We start from the raw sequence: 25,375 nt of genomic DNA on the forward strand, positions 1-25,375 counted from the left end.
TTTTACACAGGGGGCCAGTTCACTGTACCTCAGACCATTGGAGGGCTGCCACATACTGTGCTCCTCTCACTGACCACCAATGAAAGAGGTGCCCCTTCCTGAAGTGCGGCGGGGGGCCGGATAAATGGCGTCAGGGGGCCGCATGCGGCCCGCGGGGCCGTAGTTTGGGGATGCCTGGTCTACATAGTATCCTATTAAATGGATTCGTCCTAATTTACTTAGTCTTTTCTTACTATGAGACATTAAATTGTTAGTAAACATGCAGTAGTGTGAAGAACGTTTTTGTTACTACATCTCTGTGTACATGATTCCTTTTTTAGGACAGATATTCCTAAAGGTGGAATTGCTTGGATCAGAAGATGAACATTAAGGACTTTTGATGTGTATTATCTAATGGCCCTCTAGAAAAGTTTCTATCAGCCTGCTCTCCCGTCACGTGTTCAGAATGGTGGTCTTCCTGTGGGGCATAATTAATATTAGATAAATGGATTTTGGAAAAGAATCCTCTGGGGTCATTTAGTTCAGTCTCCTTATTTTACATCTGAGGCTATTGAGGACCAGAGAGGTTAAGTGAGATGCCCAGAGCCAAGTTCAGCCAAGTTCAGTGAGCAATGCTGAATCCTAGATAAGTGTATTTCCACTATTCCAAGCAATTCCGCTATCCTGAGAGAAAAGAAGGCAAATTCTAAGATAGGAAGAAAAGAATATAAGAACTACAGTGAATGAGAATAGGTTGTAATGCGTGTATTTGTCAGCAGATTGCATGTTGATTTTTTGTTCCCACTTACCAGTACTCACTTTTCCTCACCTCTGTCTGCTTTAACATTCCTTTCTTGTCACTGTTATGAGAATGTGTGACTGCTTATAATCAAACCCATGTATAGCTTACTGCAAACAAATTAAAACAATGAATACAAACAAAAAGTAACCGAGAAAAAGAGAACATTGTCTTTTGATACTGTCTTTTCAATTTCCTTGGGCCTGGTTTCGGATTTTTTTTTTTTTTTTTAAACCCCAGCAGCTTTCTTATAGATATGAGGAAGTAATAATCTTTCATTACAGCCTCATGGAAAAGAAAGTATGCCAAAGTGAACATTTTGAGAAAGAATCATAATATTCTGGTTGTGCTTTGGGTATTAATAGTGTGGTTAATAAACTTTACTCATTACTGTTTATAGGAATCAGATGTTTGGACAATGTGTTTTAGCAAATGGATTACAATATGCTCGAAAGCCTAGGAAGCAATGGCAGAGTTATAATACTATGAAGTGTCTAGAGGCCTGGGTTAGATCTCATCGCTGTTAAACATCTGTGTTGATCATAGGAGAAAGTGTAGCAGGAAGAACTATACTTGTTTAAGTACTAAATGTTCCTCTTTGAAGCAGAGGCCCCGGTCATTAAGATAGAAATCATTATACATTTCTTAAAGACTGATGTTTATTGCCTATTCTTAAGTAATTATGGGCATGTAGCATTTAAAAAATGTATTGGTACTTACCTTACACAGAGTCTCAAAAGTTCAAATCTTAATAAAGACCCCAGGACCTTGGTTTCCCTTTTGTTTTGATTATTAATGTACTTTAGTTGACTGTCTTTTTGAAATTGTTTTTTTTTTTTAATCTCACATAAACATGGATTTACTTACTTTGCTATAATGAGAGTATTATGCGTTTTCCCCATAATGTAGCTGAACATAATAAATGCTAGAGACGTCACTTCATCACGTTTAGTATCATTCCCACAGATAACTGAAGCTTGTCACTGATATATTCTTGGATTTTTTTTACTTGCCTTTTCTCTGAATTTGTGAACTGATTTCTTGCTTTTCTTTCTCTCTCTCGATCTTTTCTTCATGGATTCAAAAGGAAAAGGTATAGTAAATAATTCTAGCTTGCAATGAATGGTTTCTTTTCTTCTGGCCTTTTTAATGTTGGAAGAGAATGTTACCAGTTACAGTCAGTGCCCTCTTATGAAATGCTTATTGAAAAAACTAGCTAATTGGAAAATTAGATAAGAGGAAATTGTGAAAAACCATACATATAAACACACCTTCAATGTTTTAACTGAAATTATAAAAAAAAAAAAAACAAAACTGAAATTATGTACATTTTCATTTCTCCTCTGATCTTTTGATGCAATCCCAAACTTTTTCTTTGAGTTTGTATTTGCCACTTGGAGTCCTGAAGTATCTTTTTTGGCATAAACTTTATCAATAATGGGTCATGTAACATTTGCAGTTTTAATTTTGAACAGGGTTTTGTAAAAGCTTAAGCACCTGTGAATCAATCAATGTGTGTGAAATCCTAGATTTTAGCAAAACTTTCCATCTTTTACCAAGTTCTTTTTTTTAAATCATCCACTTCATGTTCGTGGAAACGACAGATCTTTCTTTTTCACTCTTTTGCATTAGTTTATTTACTGTTTAAGTTTTAAAGCACAGTAATATTACAATGGCACGAACAGGCTTGGGAGTGAATACAGCTGACTCAGAGTAAGCATCAGCATTCTGGAAGATATCCAACTAGCCATGGGGATTCAGTATGCCCTGGTTGCAGTCGGTAAGCCTTACAGAGGAAAGGAGAACTTGAAATCTGTGAGTTGGTTTGATGGAGGTCAGGTAAAATGCTTCTGTGGTTTTTATGATCATCAGTGAAAAATGTTTCCTGATTAGATCTTTTCTCCCTTGGTCCTAGAGAATATTTTAGTGTAAATAAAGGATAAGAAAAGGCCGGATGTGGTGGTTCATGCCTGTAATCTCTGCACTTTGGGAGGCCAAGGCGGGGGGGATCACTTGAGGTCAGGAGTTCAAGACCAGCCTGACCAACTTGGTGAAACCCATTTTTACTCAAAATACAAAAATTAGCCGGGTGTGGTGGTGGGCGCCTGTAATCCCACCTACTTGGGTGGTTGAAGCAGGAGAATTGCTTGAACTCAGGAGGTGGAGGCTGCAGTGAGCCAAAACTGCACCATTGCACTCCAGCCTGGGTGACAGAGTGAAACTCTGTCTCAAAAAAAAAAAAAAAAAAAAAGAGGGATAAGAAAAGAGTAGTATTAAAGAATAGTGAATATTGGACAATAACGGTAGAGCTCTACACACACAGTTAAATTTGATTCCTGCTAGGATCTAAGTATTTCCTTCTTTTGATAGTCTTTGGGAACTAATGAAAACCAATTGGGGGTAAAGAAATTGAGGATTGGGCTAATTTTACAATATGGAAAGAGTTAACAGAAATTCTTAAAGTATGTTCAAATTTAGATTTTAGGTCTGTTACAGACTTTGTACATTATTTGTGACTTTTCTTTGCTATTCAGCGTATTATTCTTAGGTCCAGAATATGCCAAGGAGATCTGTTGTAAGCAAGGTGTATTTTGAAAGACATACTAATAAAAGATACAGATGTAATTCAGGGCAATGTCAAATAGATGTTATGTTTGTGATATTTAGACTTCAAGTTATCCAAATTAATTGCTAAGCCATATTATTGTCACAAACAATAATTCCTTGCATTTATGCCATTTGAGAATTTTCTAACTTTTCATACACAAAACTCTGTGTCAACTCAGTGAAGTTTATAAGAAAGGTGTTAGTCTCATTTCATATTTCTTGCCAGGGTCACAGTTACTAAGACCCACTGCATTTTTTTTAAAACACAAATTTAACAGTACTAACCAAACATACTTTTATGTGAGTTTGTAAATGAAATTAGATACACTCTTAATAACTGTTTCCAACTGTAGACAAAGGAGACTTCAGAGAGTAGGGGGAGAATAGAATTTTTCCTTTTAAATTTAATGACATTGAGAGTAACCTGGAGTGGGTCTCATTTTCACCTTTCTTCTGTCCAGATCATTTTGTTCTTTACATGTATCCATGGAATTTAAGTGTTTTGAAGAGGTTTTATGTTTATTTTAGTCAAATATCGCTTCCCACAATTGTCCAGAATTATCTGGACTACAGAATGTTTAGTTGCTCTAGCAGGAGAAACCTCTTCAATAAGACAGCTTTCTTCTTTCCACAGAAATTCTGCCTTTTCTGATTTAGTGTAAATTTTGTAACATCAAGCTTGTTAACATGGTACTGTAAGGATAGAATGTATGAAGGTAGCAATAAGAGTTGCTAGATGTGGAGTCAGAGTAGATTACATTCGTTATACTGTCCATCACTTCTCTTACCATCACTGCTGGTTTTCTTAAATGTGTATATGAATGTAATATATAAATTAGTTTGTGTTGAGCACTTAATACTATTCCAGGGACACTGAATTGGTTTCTTCGTGCATTATGTTACTTTACTCATTTATTCCTTCAGCAGCACTGTGAGATAATGGGCATTTTCTGTATTTTACAGATGAAGATAGGGAGGCTACATGAACTGAAGTAACATTCCTAAAATTACCAAGACATGCTGTAGTTTTAAGGCTTGTAACTATCCGTGGGGTAGGGGTGGAATTAAAATCCAAGTGTCTGGTTTCATAGTCCTGATGCCTTCTAAAGGGACATTATATAAACAACAAATACACTGTAAAAATCAAGAAAAAAGTTGAGAATGTTTCCATTAACAGATTTATGAGTTATAAATTTAATACCTATTTCAGGAATGGCTGAGGCTGATAATTGACTTCCCTGTCTTGGCTAGTTGATGGTGTGCGGGAACAGCAGTCAGGAGAGCACAGTCGTGTTCGGTTTTGAATCAGAAGCTGGTTTTACCCTTTTCCTTTCCTCATTTCATCCGTTGCCACTCTTTGGTGTTTCCTCTTCATGGTGCCCTTATTCTGTCTGTTATCATGCTTCTCAGTTCTGCTCATCCTTCCTGTGCCTGAAATAGTCTAAAGTATGAGCTTTGTTTAATTAGAAAGCAGTAGTGAGAGTCTTTAAGTATCAGTGAATCAGAACTCTGTGAAGTTTGGATGTCAAAGCAGAGACTACAAAGGATCTCAGCAGTATGTTGCTTAGACATCGCTCTGTGCCTGGAAGGCAAGCAGTCCAAACTCCAGGGTGTGAAGTCTCATACCAGCCTCTGTCTTTGTCCTCTTACTTCAGTCCATCTGTTAGCTATCCATGTGACTCAGGGTGCAGGTACATATGGAATACTATTGCCCAACCATCATATCATGACAGTTTGCAAAATAAGGTGTGTGGACGAGAGTCCACTAACTATACAGAGTGGCCCTGATGAAATAAGGATTGTGGAAAACATTATTTTAAGTAGGTAGTTTTGGAAGAGCAAAATAAAATGTGATGTCATACTTAGTCAGAAAATTATAGAATGAAGGGAAGTTTTATAATTTGGATTAAATTGAAAAAATTGAGGGTGGGGACAACAGGATGTATTGAAAAATATCTGTTGTAAAATTCTAGAAGTGAATAAAGACAGTGACTTTAAAATACATCAGACCTTGTATATTTATGAGTTTTATTTCTTTTCAATGTTTGCCTTGGAAGGCTAAATTCCAAAATGATTGAAAAAAATCAAGTATTTTCTGCGTGCTATGTAGTTACACTTACTGTTTCTGAACTCTTTTTTGGGAAGGAGGGAATTACTATTTGAGCCAGTTTATGAGCGTGGAAAAATACTCCTACAGTATTCACTCTGAATGGGCAAAAGAACTGACCTAATACTATTCCTTAGACCTGAGAATAAATGACTGATAACTAGATTTACTTTTATAGAAGGAGGATTGGCAAATGCGAAAGCTATTCAGATGATTGTCAGATGCTTTCTAAGCGTAAGGCATCAAGCAAGGTACTTTGGGAGTGTTAGTTCACTCATGATCTTAGCCCTCAGAGACGTCATAGTCGAATAGGGGAAGTAACACATACCCCAGAATTCACGTGCAGGTAATTAAGGGAGGCACAAACGGTGCTGGGGAAGTTGGGAAGGCTCCAAGTTGTGGAAATAGGATGTTTTTGGCCTTTTTCTAAACAGTTAAATTTTGTAGGCATGCCTTCTTTTAAATTTGTAATTTCATTGTTTTCAAGTGGATGTAATAATGAACTCTAGACAAAATAGACGTTGCCTAGGAGAAACCCTAGGTAAATTTCTTTTAATTATTAGATAACAGAATTTAATAAATATTTGAGTGCCTCCTGGAGAAATCAGAGGCGATTAAGGCAATGACCTTGCCCTTAACAAACTTAATCTAGTAGATATTTGAATTGTTTGCTTTTAGCATATCAATTTTTTTTTTTTTTTTTTTTTTGAGATAGAGTCTTGTTCTGTCATCCAGGCTGGAATGCAGTGACACGATCTCATTTCATTGCAACCTTTGCCTCCTGGGTTCGAGCGATTCTCCTGCCTCAGCCTCCCAAGTAGCTGGGATTACAGGCACCCACTACCACACCCAGCTAATTTTTTTATGTTTTTAGTGGAGACAGAGTTTCACCATGTTGCCCAGGCTGGTCTCAAACTCCTGACCTCAAGTGACCCTTTCATCTTGGCCTCCCAAAGTGCTGGGATTACGGTCTTGAGCCACATGCCCAGCCATTTTTAGCATAATTTTGATGTTTGAAATGATTTTTTGAAGTTGTTTAATTGTTTACTCTATAATTTGCACTGTTAATTTGCTTAGTACATTTTCTTTATGGATAATATTCATGTAAATTTCAGCCAAATTCCAAATTAATGTTTTTGAGTTTGAAGTTTTATAGTTATTTTTCCTTTTTTTTTTTTTTTTTTTAATGGACGATAGGTTTTAATGCCGCTCACGCTGGCCCCAAATGCATAGCTTCACCTCCTGAAGCGCCAGGACGACTGACCTGAGCCATTGCGGCTCCCGAAGTTTTATAGTTATTTTAAAAGACAATAGTATTCCCTATAACTTTGCATCCTGAAAATAGCAAGAAATACAATTCTAGGATGAGACACAGATTTCATGTGGATTTTTTTGGCTTATAATTAGCATTTTATATTATGTTTCCTTGTAGATCTTTTTTTGTTGTTGTTGTTTTGAGGCTGAGTCTCACTCTGTTTCACAGGCTGGAGTGCAGTAGTGGATCTCAGCTCACTGCAACCTCCCCCTCCTGAGTTCAAGTGATTCTTATACCTCACCCTCTTGAGTAGCTAGGACTACAGGCATGAGCCACCATGCCTAGCTAATTTTTGTATTTTTAGTAGAGATGGGGTTTCACCATGCTGGCCAGGCTGGTCTCGAACTCCTGACCTCAGGTGATCCACCCACCTTAGCCTCCCAAAGTGCTGGGATTACAGGTGTGAGCCACCATGCCCGGTCTTTTTTTCTGTATTTTCAAGTGTCTAATTCAATGCCCAGCATCTGCTAATTGCTCAATAAGTATATTTAAAAATGAATGTGACTTCGTTGTCTGCTGCTCTTGATTCTTGTCACCTCCCAAGTCTTTGAAAGCATGGCTGTACTAGTGTATTCACTCTCTCCCATTTCTTTCACTTGACTTTAAAAACTGCTTTCTTTAGATCAGAATCAAGCTTTGCGACTCTGTCTGGGTAGCACCAGTGTTGGAGGTCAGTATGGCGCTATCTCTGCCCTCAGTATCAACAATGATTGCTCAAGACTTCTTTGTGGCTTTGCTAAAGGACAGGTAAATTATGAACTTTCTTTGATTCATAAGACAAAGTTAAAATAAGATCAATTTAAGAAAATAATATCTTTAGATCAATATTTCAAAGACCAAAATATGTGTCACGAAGTAATGTGTTTGTAGAGCTAACCAGAGATTGCTGAGTCTGATTTTTGTCTTGTTCACAATTTTACATGATTGTTGTCGACTGACCCAGAGTCTGTAGTTTTTTATTCCTAGTTCATGTGTCTACTTGAGTAAATAATTTTTGTAAACCCACCAAGGGTGTTATATAAAATGTACTTCCATACAGTCCTGTAAATAATTGAGGCTGCTTTTTAGAAAGATGATGTATTCCTGGATAACTGTTTTTGCCTTTCTTTCTACTTCTGAAACTGGCAGTAGGGTATGGTTTTTTCATCTTCTGATTTACACATCACTAGCTGGTTTGGCAGTAAGCCCTTATACTTTTTACCAGTGCTAAACAGATTGACTTATTAGAGAAATATCTTTTATCTCTCAGTATGAGAACAACATTTAAAATCTAAAGAGAAAAGTGGGATGGGTAGGATGAGGGGTAAATGAAGATCGAGTAAAGCTCCATGCTTTAATGGATCTCCAACCTTTAGGTATGTTTTAACTTTATAGTTCTTTGCCTGCAATGTTTGTAGTCCAGGAGTAGATTATTTCCGCCAGAAGACAGGATACTTAAGTCTAAAAAAGAGCAATAAATTTGTTTTTAAAGCACTTAGTTTTCTTATAGGTCACCATGTGGGATTTGGCCAGTGGAAAACTTCTAAGATCAATAACAGATGCTCATCCTCCAGGAACAGCAATATTGCATATCAAGGTAATAGCTTTGTTTTCTTTTTCTAATAATTTTATTATTATGCCTTTGTGTTTCTTTTAAAGTAAATTTCTCTATATTGATAATCAGAGTCCAAAAAACGTATTTAACATGAAGCTGACCATTACCTCATAAATAGAATCCTTAACTTAAATCTGTCTTTTATCTGACTAGTCCAACGTGATGTTTTTCCAGGTTAAAACCAGAGATGGGCTAGTGTGGAAATACTCAGTTTCAGGTTGTCTTGAAGTCTAATCGATGTAATGGCAAAAAGGGCAAACTGATGTGATCCCAGACTGGGGTTTGGCAGGAAAGACGGGCAGCGCCCTGCTGAAACCCATACGGAGCTCTTTAAAGGTCTTTTTACCTTTGTTTAGTTCACCAGAGTTTTATTGCTGAGGCGGTGTGCTCTGTCACTCTTTTTTGGGAGTTGCCTGAGGTTCAAGACACAGATCATGAAAGAAGCAAGCTCGGATTATGTTTAGAAGTGAATCTATTGGTTTATTTTCTTGCAGGCCTCTAAAGGGAAAGCCTTAAGATCCTAGTCTTGGCTTTCTCCTTACAGGCCTGAAAAAATAAACTGACTTAGGTAACAGATTTCATTTATAAACACAGTGTGAACAGTTGATTCTTCCATGCTGTCAGGCTCATGTTCAGAAGCATAAAAGGTAAAGGATTATAACTAGAGAAGTCTAAAATCAGATCTTCTAGATTTTAATCATGTACACATTTTGTTGCTTAGCTCTGCAGAGCTCTCTCATCCATAAGTATGCTTTTTAAAGTCTGCAGGCATCTGGAGTTTGTATGTCTGTTTCTAGGTTAGTTACAAAAAGTCTTCTGTGAAAAAGCGGTGTGGAAGCATTTAGTAACAATGAAAACAGCCCAGGCAAGTGAAAGTGCAGAGAATTTCTCCTCTTGCAGACATCGTGGTAATATATCTTGACCGCTTTTCATATGGCTTGTGCCAACTTCTAATATGTTATAGTTGTTTGTAATAGGCCTTATCTCTCTTAGTAGATGAACATCTTTGAAATCAGAATCTGTTTGTCATTTATTTTTGTGTTTTACCCATAGTAGCTGCTCAATAAATATTTGATTGAAGGAAAAACTAGATGGTGATGTTTATAAAAGGACAATCCTTTTGCAGAAAAAATAATATTGGGAGAAAGAACAAGAAATAGAAGAGATACAGGCAGAGAGAAAAGAGAAGAATGCAATTGAGATAAATAGCATGTAGTAGGAGCCATTGTGTGGCTTGGCGATAGTGATGAAGGTGGTACCTGCAGAAAATGACACTGGAGTAAGATATATAGGATTGACTGTTTGGTGAAGTCTGCTGGCATCAGCCACTTGCATTTTAATGCTCCTGCACATTGTTCTCCAAACCTAACGCTGTATTTCATCAATAACAATTTGGAATTTCAGCCTTTATAGGTGTGTGTGTGTGTGTGTGTGTGTGTGTGTGTGTATTTATATGAATGCACTACTGTACCAATTTTTATGTACGTTAAAAAGTATGTGTACAAGAAATAGAAAATTAAACAGTTCTGTTATTTTTCCTGCACTCCAGTGGACCATTTTATGCACACCCCTAGGGTATATGCTTCCCGCTCTGGCAACTGCTCATCTAGGCTGTAAGAGCAAAGTTGTGGGGCTTCTTAACTATGCCTGCGTTCGGATCAAGGAAGAATAATTTTACTGTGGCCTCCGGGACCTCAGCCATCCCTGCCTGAGAACCTGAGGCGTGCCGTTTCGGATGGCCCACTCACCTTTGAGTTTAGGGAGGATAGTCACTGAAAATGGTACAAGTTCAGTTTATTCTAGTTTGTGTCCTGCAGCATCGACCATACTTTAGGTCACCTTAGGACTGTCTGTCGTGGCAACGTTATTTATTAATTATTCTGAGTTTTCTAAGTTAGGTAGTGGTAAGTGAAGTATATGCTGTGGAAGAAGATCAAAGAGGTAGCACGTTTTCGGAAGAGTTACATGAAAAGTGAAAATGTTTTGGATATAGGGGACTTACTTTTCAGTTATTCAGAAGACATACTCAGATAAGTATATTTCTTAGAGACACCAAATACCTTTTAGAGTCTTTATTCTTGAAAACTGGGCAGATGTAAATGCATCCAAAGGATATAATTTACTTAATAATAGCACGTTACAAAAGTTAGTATAAGAACCCAAGTAGAGAACTTTAGGGTTTTTATCAATCTTAGTTTGTATTTTTCTTTTATCGTGATGAATGATGGTTTTGCTTTTTGAAAGCCTCTTTTTTTTTTTTTAAAGATACTGGGCCATTCTTACTCTAAATAATTTTAAGTTTGTATGTTTACAGTGATAAGCACTGAATCTAGCTTAGGTTATTTCAAAAGCTATTGAATGTGTACAGTGTAGTTTTTCAAAGTTGTATAATTTTTTCCTTCTTAATACTTGACTGTTTAAAAATCTGCAAGCAAATAAATTCCTTCTCTGTTTAGTTTACAGATGATCCAACTCTCGCAATTTGCAATGACAGCGGAGGCTCTGTTTTTGAATTGACATTTAAGTAAGAGACTAATGGACATTTGTTGACGAATGAAAAGACTAGCTCTGGTTTTAATAATTTGAAATTGAACATGAAGAGGTGTAGAAAGCCCACGTAATTGAGAGTAGATTATGACTGTGTATCACAGTTACCTGGGAAGGCTTATATTAATAGAACCAAGTTCTGGGGCTGGTCCTCCAGAGTTTTATCTCAGTAGGGCTTGGTTGGGATTCTGGACTCCTACTCCCCAGGAGATTCTTATGTGCTATCAAGCTTGGGACCACTGTTCTGCAGTAGCTCACTAATTTTGGTTTAGGCTTAAGGCCCCATTGATTAATAATCATAGTTGGCAGGTGTAAACAGGTTTTTGTTATCTTAGAATTGCCATGTTTGCTCTTTAAGAGCAAAGACTGTCTAGATACATCAAAGAACATTTAGGAAGCAGAACATAATATTTATGGTGTATTATGCTTCCATAAGTTCTTCAAGGTTGACTATTTTTGCTGCTTGTATTTCTCAACAATGCTAAGCACAAAGTAATTTCTGAAGAAAACATACTTCTTATTCGGTTGATGTTTATTGAGCGTCCCCTATGTGTAGGTATTTATCTAGACCCCAGAGTTACAGCTGTGAACCAAGCAAAGTTTCTGCTCTAGTAGAAGTTACATTCTAGTTGTGGTAACAGTAAGGAAACAATAAACCAGCACATAAATGAAATCACTTCAGATGGGTGTTAGTGCTGTGAAGAAAACAAGACAGGGTATTGTGCTAGATTGCACCTGAGGATGATTCTGGAATGGCTTTCTCGGAAGGGGCAACATCTGGAAAAATGCCTGAATAGTGGCCAGTCAACAGATGCACAGATCCGAGGAAAATATCCCGGGCAGACAACATTCAGACACAGTGGCTTTGAGATGGCCACGTACTTGGCCTGCTGGAGCAATGGAAGAAAGCAGGCATGGCTGGAGTGTGACTTTGTCAGGAACACGACAGTGGGAGAGGAGTGAAGGGAGGAGCCAGATCATACCCTTTTAAGGCATGGGAAAGAGTTTGGCCTTTATTTTATGTACAGTAGCAAGCCGGTGAAACGTTTTTGGCAGAAGAGTAAATAGATCTGACTAGTGGAATAAAGAGATCATGCTGCTGTCCTGTGGAGCTTGGATTGTTGGGGTTGTGAATAGGAGTAGGAGGCTATTAAAGGAGTCCAAGTAAGAGACAGCAGTGCCTTGCATCATTGCTGAATTGATTCTGAATTTTCTAATTACGTTTTCAGGAGAGTGATGGGAGTGAGAACATGTGAATCTAGGTGTCTCTTCAGTGGTTCCAAGGGTGAAGTCTGCTGTATTGAGCCTCTGCATTCTAAGCCCGAGTTGAAAGATCATCCCATCACACAGTTTTCATTATTGGCCATGGCATCCTTAACAAAAGTAAGTGTATTTAGAAGTTAAAACTCAGAACTTTTAGAAGCTTTGAATACCATATATGTGAAAATTACAAGGTCAGTATTGAAAACATATTTTTCTCTTAAAGATACTGGTCATTGGATTGAAACCATCCTTGAAAGTGTGGATGACTTTTCCCTATGGCCGGGTGAGTAAGTCTCTCCATCTGATTGGCAAAAGGAGGCACCATGTCAGGAGGCTGAGAGAAATGACTTGCAAGGGGTGAATTCTGTGAGATTGTCAGAAAGCTAGACAGGATGAAAGTCAGTGCTCCAGAAAGTGTTGGCCGGGCTTGCCTTAAGGTGACCAGAGCATCATACGCTGCTGACCAGCACAGCGTCGTAGGGGTCTTGAAGCTTGTACTTCTCTACCTTTTCACTTTAAGCTTTTCTCTCTTAGATGGCATACAGTTGGCGTTTATTCTTGACAGTCTCTGTGCATTGCTGTCCAGGCACTGTGTGGTGACACCTGGCTTCATGCATGGATTTTCCCAGACTCATTCAGAGCCCTTCTGAGTGCAGTAAAATTCCCTTCTCGAATTTGAAGCTGAAGGATAAGTTTGTCTATTGAGTCCAAGCCCTGATTTTCAGTGTTTGAAAGATACTTGCTTTTACATGGCTGCTGTGCTGAGACAGGCTTATACTCGCTGTCTGCAGCTTTGGCGCTCAACCATTGACAGAGTAGATCCACTGTAATATGCGTTGTAGATTGCTACTACATGTACTTTCCCTGGAGGGATTTTACTTCCTAGCATGTGTTACTCACATCCCAGTTTCCCCTTTCCTTTCTTCTTGGTTGTTTGCAGAGTTGTGATCTTCCAGTGTATGTATGAGGAGAGATGTTGACAGGATGGGATGGAGAATGGTGGTACGGAATGCTGGCTTGTGCAGAAAGCATCCCTGTAGTGAAGGAGCTCACTTGTGTTTTCTTGTTGGTACCCTGTGCATCTCCGGACTGCAGGTCTATCCTTTCAGATGGCAACACTGGTTAGGTTGCCATTAACATTCCTTAGGTTAGCTTCATTGGCGCATTGAGATTTTTTTTTTCATGGTGGTATGTGTTTGCTTCTTTTTGTATGGTTTTTTTTTTTTGGTATTTTTTCAACATTATAAACATTTTTAAACGAAGTTGAAAGAATTTCACATTGAATACTTGTCTATCTACCATCTAAATTCTATGATTAACATTTACTGCCCTTTATTACATATGTGTCCTTCTACCCATCCCTCTGTCCACCTATCAAATTATATTTTTTATGTATTTCACAAGAAATTGCAGAAACCGGTATTCTTTCCCCTAAATATTTAAAATGCATATTATTAGCTAGAGTGGAATACTTCTTTAGGTTTTTCCTTTGGTGTAGAATAGATATACAAAGAAATGCACAGATCTTGAGTGCACATTTCCTGAACTTTGACAAGTGCATAACACTTTTGTAGCCCAAATTCCTATCAAGATGTAGAATATTACCATCAGCCTAGAAAGTTCCCCCATGACACTTCCCAGTTACTTGTTGCTTTAACCGAGAAAGTGGGGAAACTTTTGATCAAGGAACATGAGTCAGATACTGTTTGAACCATGATTTTCTCCTTGTCCCCTTGTTTGTTAACTGTGATGACTTTTTTTTTTTTCTTCTCCCTGCTTAGATGGATCCTTCTAGTGTGCCATTGCTGGCCTGGCACTTCGTAGCAGTACATAATTATGTGAATCCAATGCTTGCCTTCTGCAGAGGAGATGTTGTTCATTTTCTGTTGGTAAGTCCTAAAATGATGCTAGGTCCATTATAAAGCCTCTTATAATTCCTTTTATTCATCAGTAATTTAATAATGTGTCAAGGAAATTTGTCTTACTATCGTCAGTCTTTGGAGAGAGAGTGACCGATTTCATTTTTATCTAAGGCTTTATCGATGAGCATGGGAGAAAGGTGATCATGCTCAGCTCCATAACCTCGCATGGTTTATTTCTCAGCTCCATTTCTTTGACTAACAAATAATTAATGGTGTATGTAAATGTATAAATATAGGAACGTGAATATGTATATATTAGTGTATATACAACAAGGTGTGTGTGTATTAGAGAGCAGGTACCACTGAGCACCGACTGTGATGGGCACAGCAGCAACGGAAAGAAGAAAGTATACAACGTAATTTCATCTTTCACACAGCTTATAGTCTTGTTTGAAAAGCAAAATCAGTGCGTTCATGATTACTACAGAAAACAGTTTAAGGATTGAACTATGTGAGGCAAATCGAGTTGATATAAATAGGAGTACAAAGTGATTGGTATGGATTAGAGAGGCTATTGGTGGCTTTATGAAGGATATACTGCACCTACTGCAGGAAGGGTGGGTCTGCATATGGGGAAATGAGGTATCTCCATAGCCTCCTAGCTGGTCTTTGGCCTCAGTGCCTTTTACGTACTGCTGCATCTGCCAGGAAAGTTCTGTGCTATCTTCCATCGTCTCCTAGCTCATGATTAACACGGCCTTCCCTGACCTTCTGAACTAGGTTAGTTACATACGTCTTTTGATAACATTCAGCACTTAAAAAAAAGAGGGACGAGGTCTTGCAGGTCTCTAACTGAGGCCCAGGCTGACTCTCGAACTCCTGGCCTCAAGCAATCCTCCCGCCTCAGCCTCCAAATGTTGGGGTGAGCCACTGTGCTTGGCCACATTCAGCACTTTTTAAATTACTTATGTTTTTCTTCCTCACTAGACAGAAAACTCCGTAACTCTAGAGACCAACTTTACTGTTACATTTCCAGCCAGTAGGACAGTGCTTTTATATTGTAAATGTTTATAGAATTAATGACAGGGAGAAAGCTGTGGTGGAAAATGTAATTGAATATATGGGGAGAATTGCCGATAGGGGTTGGCAAACTGTGGCCTATGGGCCAAATCTGGCCTGTCTTCTGTTTTTGTAAATAAAGTTTTATTAGAACATCCCCTGATGCAGCATTTGAGAGTACCACCTTCACTTTCAACTCAACACATTGAAATATTCCTTAATCACTTTCTCCCCAATCAGTCTTTCTTCAAATATTTCTTGATTCTAAAATGCAAAGTCAGAAATGGGAAGTTCCATTCATGTCCTTCGGTCTCTAGACCCACTGTGATGAGAAGGCTGGTTTTTTCCTTGAAAGTATCATCCCTTAGCTCTCACTGCAACCAGCCGTCCTCGTCTAAACACCTTACACCTGCTTTATTGTAAGAGGCAAACCTTTCATTTTACTCCTACCTTCTGTATGTATGCTTTTTTCTACTTCTAGACCAGGTGTCCCCAAACTACGGCCTGCGGGCTGCATGCGGCCCCTTGAGGCCATTTATCCGGCCCCCCGCCGCACTTCAGGAAGGGGCACCTCTTTCATTGGTGGTCAGTGAGAGGAGCGCGGTATGTGGCGGCCCTCCAACCGTCTGAGGGACAGTGAACTGGCCCCCTGTGTAAAAAGTGTGGGGACGCCTGTTCTAGCCTGATCTTCTTAAAATGTCACTTTAATCACATCTTTATGACTTTAATTAATTAGGAACCTGTGATGACTCCATTACCAGTCTAGGCCAATCGTTATTAATCTAGATCTGGGTTACCAAGCTTTTTGTGTAAAGGGCCACACAGTAAATATTTTAGGGTCTGTGGACCATATGTTCTCAAGAAACAGAGAGAGAGTAGGTGGCTGCCCTTAGTCACATGGATATAATAGTGGAACTTAGAATTAAATAGATTTCTCTACATCCATGTTCATTTTACTGGAGGATCTTCCTAAGGGAGAAGGGATTTAGTGAAGTGAAGGTGGGTCCACGTGAAGGCCCCGCAGTGAGTGGTCTCAGACTTTTGTTGAGATATCAGGTGAGGTCAACCCTGTAAGTGATGAGACCAGAAGGCAAGGAGAACTGTGACTTAAAGGGAAAGAACTGTAACTACTGTGGGGAGTGCAGGAGAGCCCAGGTTGAAGTGTCAGGAATTTCAGGTGGCCAGGTGTAACTTGTGCTTTATATTTTTTCTTCAGTGTTCTGTTACCTCGGAGCGGAAGGGGAGGAAGCTAATGATTAGGGTGGCTAAGGATAGAGAGTGTATAGGTGCATACATATTAGTGGAAGATTGACACTCACGGTCCTTTTGGGAAGTTTTGGGCTGTTAGAGTTACACAAGGGAACTTCAAAAAGTTTGTGGAAAAATGGAATTAAAAAATAAAAATAAATTTTCTTTCTCAACATAAGCTTCATCTTGTTCAAGATACTTTTAAAAATGATGATACCAGCCGTATAGTCCATCCCTAAAGAACTGAACGTCTTGGCAATTTAACGGTCAATGCAGCCTTTTTTACATTATTAATTAAAGAAAAATGAGTTTCCTTTACAGACTTTTTCTAGATTAGGAAACAGAAGTCACAAGGAGCCAAATCAGTACTATACGGTGGATGCCTAAGGACTTGCCATCGAAATGCTCTCAAAATTGGCCATGTTTGATGAGAGCAGTGAGCAGGAACATTGTAGTGCTGGAGGATTCTTTGGTGAAGCTTTCCTGGGTGTTTGTCTGCCAAAGCTTTGGCTTTCTCGAAACACTCACAATAAGCAGATGTTACTGTTTTTTGGCCCTCCAGAAGGTCAACAAGCAAAATACCTCGAGCATCCCAAAAAACTGTTGCCACTCTGGGAGGCTGAGGCAGGTGGATCACGAAGTCAGGAGTTCAAGACCAGCCTGACCAAGATGGTAAAAGCCCATCTCTGCTAAAAATACAAAAATTAGCCAGGCATGGTGGCAGGTGCCTGTAATCCCAGCTACTCAGGAGGCTGCAGCAGAGAATTGCTTGAACCTAGGAGGTGGAGGTTGCAGTGAGCTGAAATCGCGTCACTGCATTCCTACCTGGGCAACAGAGTAAGACTCTGTCTCAAGAAAACAAAACAAAACAAACAAACAAAAAAGCCGTTGCCATGACCTTTGCTCTGGCCTGGCCTGCTTTTGCTTTGACCGGACCACTTCTGCCTCTTCGTAGCCATTGCTTTGCTTGTGCCGTCTCTTCAGGAGCACACTGGTAAAGTCATGTTTTATCTCCTGTTACAGTTCTTCAAAGAAGTGCTTCAGGATCTTGATTCCACATGTTTAAAATCCCCATTGAAAGCTTTGCTCTTGTCTGCAGCTGATATGGGCACAACTGTTTGGGCATCCATCAAGTAGAAAGTTTGCTCAACTTAAATTTGTCAGAACAGTGTAAGCTGAACTGGTTGAGATGTTTGTGGTGGTGGCTGTTGTTTCTGCTGTTAATCATTGATCTCTTTCAATTAGGGCACGAACAAGATGAATACTTTTCCTCACTAATTGATGAGTATGGTCTGCAGCTGCAGGCTTCATCTGTAACATCATCTCGTTCCTTCTTAAACCAAGTTACCCATTATTTCTCTGGGGGCATTGTTCCCAGAAACTTTTATTAAACATCAGTGATTTTACTATTCTCCCACCAAAGCTTCACCATAAATTCCATGTTTGTCCTTGATTCAATTTTAGCAGAATCTATAAATTCTGCTAAAATTAGTTGCTCTTTGGGGCTCTTTTCAAACTGATGTCTTACCCTGCTTAATGCCTCAAGCTAGATCCTTTTCAGACATGTTAAAACAAGTTAACGTGAGTTTATTTTGGTGCAAAAAGTTTTTGAGATCCGTGCATAGTTTCTTTCATGGTGTGCATTTTCCATGAACTTTTTGAAGTCCTCTCAGAATAGTATTATAGTTCAGGAAAGTCTGGTTTATATCACTGCAGCATCTTTTCTTCTTTCTTGAACTTTTGACTTCCTCACACCATGTCACCGTTCCTTTTTGTACTTTAATTATAGTCATTGATGTGATAAAGTTAGATTTTGAATTATTATATCACAGCATTTTTCGATACTGACAACTAGACCACTCCCAGATATGCCGTGCATTTTGGTGTAAATAATGGAACAAATAATTTTTTTTTAATTTTCATAATCATTTAATTATTAATCTTTTCATAATCATTTAATTATTAATCTTTTTGGCTTATCTACAGTGAATGGGATAATGGGTAAATGTGATACTCTAGGTGGAGTATAATTAAATATCTTAAAAAGTCCCTCAAACCGTAGCTGGTTTTTTAGGTTGTTTTTATTTCATCATCAGGTAAAGAGAGATGAATCTGGAGCAATACATGTTACTAAGCAAAAGCATCTTCACCTATACTATGACCTCATCAACTTTACTGTGAGTATTATTCAAATTAAATATCCCCATTTATTTCATGTAATTGTCCCAAATCTATGGTATATTAAAGCTGCCAGGATTTCTGCCAAGAATTATTACCTTTAAGATCATATGAAATATGGACAGCCAGGCACTGTGGCTCGTGCCTGTAGTCCCAGCTACTTGGGAGGCCGAGGTGGGATAGCTTAAGCCCAGGAGTTCGAGGCTGTAGTGCTCAGTGATCACTCCTGTGACTAGCCACTGTACTCCAGCCTGGGCAATATAGTGAGACCCTGTCTCTTAAAAAAAAAAAAAGTATGTGTATATGTGTGTGTGTGTATCTGTATCTGTATAGAAACACACACACACACATAGAGAGAGAGAGAGAGAGAGAGAGAGAGAGGGGATTGAAGTCCCAGTTATATTGAATAAAGTCGGAATGTGGTGTGATGCCACTAATTACTGCCCTTCAGCCTTCAGCCTGTGTCCTGCTGAACACAGGCAGGATTAGAAATTTCATATCTGGTTTAGCTCAAGGGGGAGTTTGGCTTCCGAAGTATTTAGGTGAGTTTTTTGAGGATCATTGCCCTGTTTTCCCTGTAAAACATTTTTTGTATTTTTGAGCTTGTCTTAATTTCTTGTGGCTAAAAGCTTTGCAGAGTTCTCCTTCTACCATGCCTCCCAATCCTGAGTGACTTCTTGGTTTAAAAAGAGAGATTTCTTTTTGTATCAAATTTTATTTTTTCTCTCTCAAACAGCTTGTTAATTTTGAGAACAGGGTAATTATAATATTTCTGTGTTCCCATCATTAGTACATTTTAGCACGTCAGTGTCTGGGGTCCAGTAAAACATTCTGCAGATGCATGAGTATAGGCATAAATAGAAGTCATTTTTCTCATAAAAAGACTAAAGAAGAGTTTTTTTCCCCAACTTGAAATTGTGTAATTTTTGTAGGATATAGAAGAAATAGAACTTTTCTTTACATGATTTATTAATTGTACATTACATTTTTAACTCACAATTGTTTAGAAATAATTCATACACATTTTATGAAATAATTTTGTTGAGACTCTTAGCAGACATCATTGTTGTCATCACCAGAGCTGTCTTGTTGAATCGTCTCGCACAGCTTTTCAGAATTTATCATCTTCGCTTCTGTTTCAGATGTTCGAGATACAGTACTTTAAAAATCCGCACAAGTTTGTGACTGGAAAATTTTTTCCCCAGCCATAAGTAACCATTCTCACAATACGACAGTTGGTGTTTTTAGTGACCCCGTAGCATATCCATAGTGTGACCATGAACTGCATCGTTTCGTAAATTACCCTTAAAAGGCTTATTTACAGCAATGTCAACACTTTCAGCTCTGTGGGTCTAATCTCGGGAATAATTACTAGACTTATTGAGGTTCGTTTTTGTCTGCTCTTCTCTTGTTTTCATTTAACCAGGTGACCTTTGGAAGTACCTAAGAGCTAGCACTGATGAAAGTTGTATGAGGCTAAATAATGTGATTTTTTCCTAGAAAATACTTTGTTTTTCTAAGTAAAATAATTTAGAGAGCACAAATAAATATTTTATTCTTACAAATAAAATAATTTGTAAGAGCTTTGTGTAAAAGATTTGCATATCAAACTCCCTGTTTTCTGAAAGAGATTTTTTGGAGGAGGAGAGGGGAACAAACTCTTCCCTTAGAGTGGCTAATAGGCAGGAATAGAGTCTATTTTTAGCATATGTTAGAAGAAAATCTATTTTCAACTTGGTTATCTTTAATTGGGCATTATGCAAAGAATATCTGATGACATAGACTAGAACATACAAATATACCAGCATGAATACCAGAGACATAAAGTGCAGAGGAAGCACAGCTCTGGCTACTTCTGGGTCCTAATTGAACGGATTTGAAGATTTATTTCTTGGGAAAGGAATAGAATTCCCCCCCAAAATTTTTGAAAATAAGTAATCTGATTTTATACATAACCCAAGAAATTTGTTAAAATGGCATCCTTCAGAAGATTTTTAAAGTTATTATTGTTAGTACTTTTAAAATTATAGTAGTGCTTATTAAAGAACATTTGGGAGATACAGAGACATAGAACAAAGAACTCTCATAATTTTAAGAGAGATTTTGAAGGAAGTAGATTTTTAAAATAGCTTTCTTTCATTTTAATATGTTTTAAAATATGTATTCCTTCAGTGCTAACGATTGTCCTTTGACCTGCTAGGTTTATCAGCTTTACTTTGTTCTTTTGTTGCGGCAATATCAGAAAAACTAGAAATGCTGAGTTTGTCATGATACTGAAGTCATTTGTGCCAATTGCTTTTAAAAATCTTTTATAAAAAACTATATGCTCTAATCTACCTACAGCTTCAGTCATCTTTTACACTATGAAAGTGTCATTGTTAACACTTTGAAAAGTCAATAGTGTATTCTACCTCCTTACTGCTCTCTGGGCTGTCACTGCGGAGTTCTGGCGTTGATTGTGTTGCCTTGTAAATTGTTAAATGGATAAAGTCCTCAGTGTAGTTTAATTGAGCAGCCAAGCTTTCTTCTCAACCCAAATGATGATGCGGGTGTGGTCTCACTTTTGTTTTGCTGTGTGCTTGAATTACAGTGGATAAATTCCCGCACGGTTGTGCTCCTGGACAGCGTAGAGAAGTTGCATGTGATTGATCGGCAAACACAAGAGGAACTGGAGACAGTGGAGATCTCAGAAGTTCAGCTGGTCTACAACAGTAGCCATTTCAAATCACTGGCCACTGGAGGAAATGTTAGCCAGGCACTGGTGAGGATAATCAGTTGTCTTGGCATTGCATTGATAAACGTGGTATTTTGTTGCAGTTGTTTTAGAAATATGAACTCTGGGGTGTTATCTTTTTCTCTCCTGAAGTGTTTCTTTAAAAGCCACTAGGTTCAAGTGGGTGTGGATGTGCTTCTAAGTGTTTAGGAACACAAGCTAAAACAATAAATTTTGTTCCCTTCTATTCAGAAATGTGACTTATTTTACTTAATACCAAAGTGTTTTAATTTTCATACTAAAAATAATGAAGTATAATGGAAAATTTTTGAGAAACTGTAAAATCAAAATATTTTCAGAAAGCTTAACCTGGCAGTGATAAGCCTGATAGATTTAAGGGGTAAATAACTGCAGATAGGTACCTTATGAGGCTTTGAAAATATTTGAGTGATAATGATAAAGGCTTGAACAGGTATGGTAGCTGTGGGTATTAAAAGGCAAAGATGGCTTTAAGAGAAAGAAGGTATTTTAGAAATAGGTGATAGATGAAATGTAGGAGGCTAGAGAGAAGGAAGGCACAGCAAAGCGATGGTCTTAGCATTAATTTTGTATCACTAAGCAACTGCAATAATGGCTTTAAGCAATTTCCACAGATAGTTTATAGTTCAGTCACCTTGAATTGTGATCTCATGTTCCTAAACCATGAATCTTTAGGAAGTTTAGACCATTGTGAGACTTCCTTGGATACTTTTTTGAAAAAAAAAAAAGTAAGTAATGATGATCATATTTAATGAGTGACTACAGCATGATGTGTAGGCTTTGCTCAAATCTTTATTATAACTTCAGAGCATAAAATATATATGAAAGAGTCTTCCAGCCTCCCACTTTAAAAACCAAGGAAAGTCAGAGTAAGAAATGGTAGTGCAATATAATTCACTAAGTGATAATAATAATTACTGTTCCACACTGTTATTTTCTTGTGTTTGAATGGTATTAAAAATACCAGTGGACTTTGAACTTGTACTTTTAGCCAAGATAGAGTTGTCGGGGATTCTATTTACTCTTCTGCTTGAAATAAACTGAAGGAGGAGGAAGGAGAGGAGGGGGAGAAGCGGGAGGAGAAGAAGAAGAAAAAAACAGCAGTTCTCAAGACACTGAACATCTGTGATGACGGACAGCAATCTCTCACAAAATGGGGAACAAATGATGTGAACTCTATGATTGTCCTAATTTCCAGCCTTGAGAGAGCGTCTGGGCTATGGAAGAACCCAACTGGAGTATGGAAGACTCCATGAGTTGAGAAGACAGAGTCTAGATTGCAGGAAGACAAGATTGGGTTGAGTTTGTAGGACAGAGTACTGGAGAAAAGAGCACTATGAAAGAGTCCCCCTTGAGTGTTCCTCAGACTACGGATCAGCAAATGCATGAGGAAGCTGCCCAAGGACCAGGAAAGAGCCATTTGAAAGGTTTAGGGGGAACCATGTCTAGTGCTCACACAGGGCTAAAAACAGTGCTTGTTACAGCAGCCAGAATGGAAAGCTTCGTGATTCACAGGGCATTGGGTAGAGTACTCAGAGGCATCTTGCCTCATTAGGACTAGAATAAATGCCACATGGGTCCCAACTGACACATCTTAAAAGACCAGAAAGGATCAAACCATTTCCAAATCACTTATCTCCTAGAACAAAGCACAAGAATATTAATAGGAATGCAGAAAGATCCAGAAACCAACAAGGTAAAATTCACAATGTCTGCCACCAATTAGAGATTGCTAGGTATATAAAGAAGAGAAACAACCTATGGCCGGGTGCAGCGGCTCATGCCTGTAATCCCAGCACTTTGGGAGGCTGAGGTGGGTGGATTGCTGAAGTCAGGAGTTTGAGACTAGCCTGACCAACATAGTGAAACCCTGTCTCTACTAAAAATCCAGACAATCAAAAAATTAGCTGGGAGTGGTGGTGGGTGCCTGTAATCCCAGCTACTTGGGAGGCTGAGGCAGGAGGATCACTTGAACCTGGGAGGCAGAGGTTGTAGTGAGCTGAGATTGCACCACTGCACTCCAGCCTGGGTGACAGAGTGAGGCACTGACTTCAAAAAAAAAAAGTTAGACATTGAATTACCAATCTGACCCAGAAGTTCTACTCCTAGGTATGTTCCCAAAGAAGTTGAAAACACATGCTAACATAAAAACTTGTATATGAACATACATGGCAGTATTATTCTTCATAGCCAAAGAGTGAAAACAATCTAAATATTCACCAACTGGTTAATGGATGTACAAAATATGGCATAGCCATTTAATAGGATACTCTTCCACAGTAAAAGGTATGACAGCTGATACTTGGCTGCAACATGGATGAACCTCAGAAATATGAAGTGAAAGAAGACACGCAAAAATAGTACATTTTGTTTAATTCTATTGGGATAAAATGTCCAGAAAAGGGGAATTTAATTTACAGAGACAGATGTGCATTAGCGATTACCTGGGTTTGGAGATAGGAATGGGATTGACTACAGATGGGTACAAGGATCTTTGAAGAATGATGATAATGTTCTCAAAATGGATTTTGATAATGGCCAAACAACTGTAAATTTACTAAAAAAAAATCATTGAATTGTGTGTCTAGTGAGTGAATTTTATGGTGTCAGTTATATCTCAGTACTGTTGTTTAACAAAAGCAATTGACTGTTTAAAACAAAAATAATGTGTTGTAAAGTTTATAATAGATAGAAGCAATATATATAACAAAAATAGTACATAGTGCCAGGATGTAGGAGGTGAAAGTACATCATTGTAAGGTTCTTATAATGTGTGTCAAATATTATTTAAATGTTGACTGAGATAAGTTGCACATTGTAAACTATAATCACTAAAAAAGGGTAAACTAGTAAGTCGTTAATAGTGACAGAATGAAATGTTAAAAAATATTAAATACAAAGAAATATTTTTAAAAAGATACAGTGGCTTATGTCTGTTAGTTTCAGCACTTTGGGAGGCCAAGAAAGGAGAACTGCTTGAGCCCAGGAGTTCAAGGTTACAGTGAGCTTTAATCACACCAGTGCTGCAGCCTGGGTGACAGAGTGAGCCTCTGTCTCTTAAAAAAAAAGATTGTACTAGTAAGAAACAATTAGTAAGATAATACATCTAAACCCAACCATATCAGTGATTCTAAACATTGCAAGTAAAAGGTAGAGATTATTAGACTAGAAAAAATAAGAACCAACTACATACTATCTACAAAAAACTCTACATTAAACCTGCATTTTGTCTACCGAAAAACATGTGTAAGTTAAAAGGTTGGAAAAAGATCATGCAAAGACTAATCATGACAATGTCTATATTAATTCTAGTCTAAGTGGATTTCAGATTAAGGAATATTGTCAGAGATGAAGAGAAATTTCAAAATAGTAAACAGGTTAATTAATCAAGAAGAGAAAACAATCTTAAAAATTTAAGCACCCAATAACAGGACTGTAATGCAGGTGAAGCCAAAACTGATGGAACTGAAAGGAGAAACAGACAAATCCATAATTATAGTGAGAAATGTACTAGCTTGTCTCAGTAATTAATACAATAAGTACATGGAAAATCGTTAAGGATATAGAAGACTTGAAAAAAACACAATTGACCAACTGGACCTAATTGACATTTATAGAATATTCCACTCAATAAAAGCAAATTGGCAGTTTTTTTCAATTGCAAATGAAGCTATCATCAGTATTGAGTACATGTGATCCGACTTCACACCCTCTAGGATGAAACCAAAATTCAACAAATTGGAAAATACCGGAATTGTCAGGATAAATCTGGAGAAAACTCAAATATTTGGAAGTTAAACAACGTTTTAAAATAATCCATGGACAAAGAATAAATGACAAAGAAAAATAGAAACTATTTTGAGCTGAATGAAAATGAAATACAAAATATCAAAATCTGTGGCCTACACTTAAATCATTTTTGAGGATAATTTATAGTATTAAATACTTCTGTTAGAAAAGGAGAAATATTGGCCGGGCGCGGTGGCTCAAGCCTGTAATCCCAGCACTTTGGAAGGCCGAGGCGGGTGGATCACAAGGTCGAGAGATCGAGACCAACCTGGTCAA

At 38.0% G+C, this 25,375-nt stretch overlaps 1 protein-coding gene across 10 annotated transcripts in view; it reads left to right on the forward strand.

Moving 5' to 3' along the window:
- VPS8 (VPS8 subunit of CORVET complex) overlaps positions 1-25,375 on the forward strand; it is a 363,874-nt gene that overhangs the window by 136,225 nt on the left and 202,274 nt on the right. For all 10 annotated transcript variants that reach the window (XM_074404642.1, XM_074404643.1, XM_074404644.1 and 7 more), the window contains 8 exons: positions 7,430-7,554; positions 8,297-8,383; positions 10,858-10,925; positions 12,178-12,331; positions 12,435-12,494; positions 13,993-14,100; positions 18,477-18,557; positions 21,149-21,319. In XM_074404642.1, coding sequence (XP_074260743.1) covers positions 7,430-7,554; positions 8,297-8,383; positions 10,858-10,925; positions 12,178-12,331; positions 12,435-12,494; positions 13,993-14,100; positions 18,477-18,557; positions 21,149-21,319 — 854 coding nt within the window. The remainder of the gene's footprint in view (positions 1-7,429; positions 7,555-8,296; positions 8,384-10,857; positions 10,926-12,177; positions 12,332-12,434; positions 12,495-13,992; positions 14,101-18,476; positions 18,558-21,148; positions 21,320-25,375) is intronic.

Source organism: Saimiri boliviensis, chromosome 8, assembly GCF_048565385.1.
Source record: "Saimiri boliviensis isolate mSaiBol1 chromosome 8, mSaiBol1.pri, whole genome shotgun sequence".
Classification (NCBI taxonomy): domain Eukaryota; kingdom Metazoa; phylum Chordata; class Mammalia; order Primates; family Cebidae; genus Saimiri; species Saimiri boliviensis.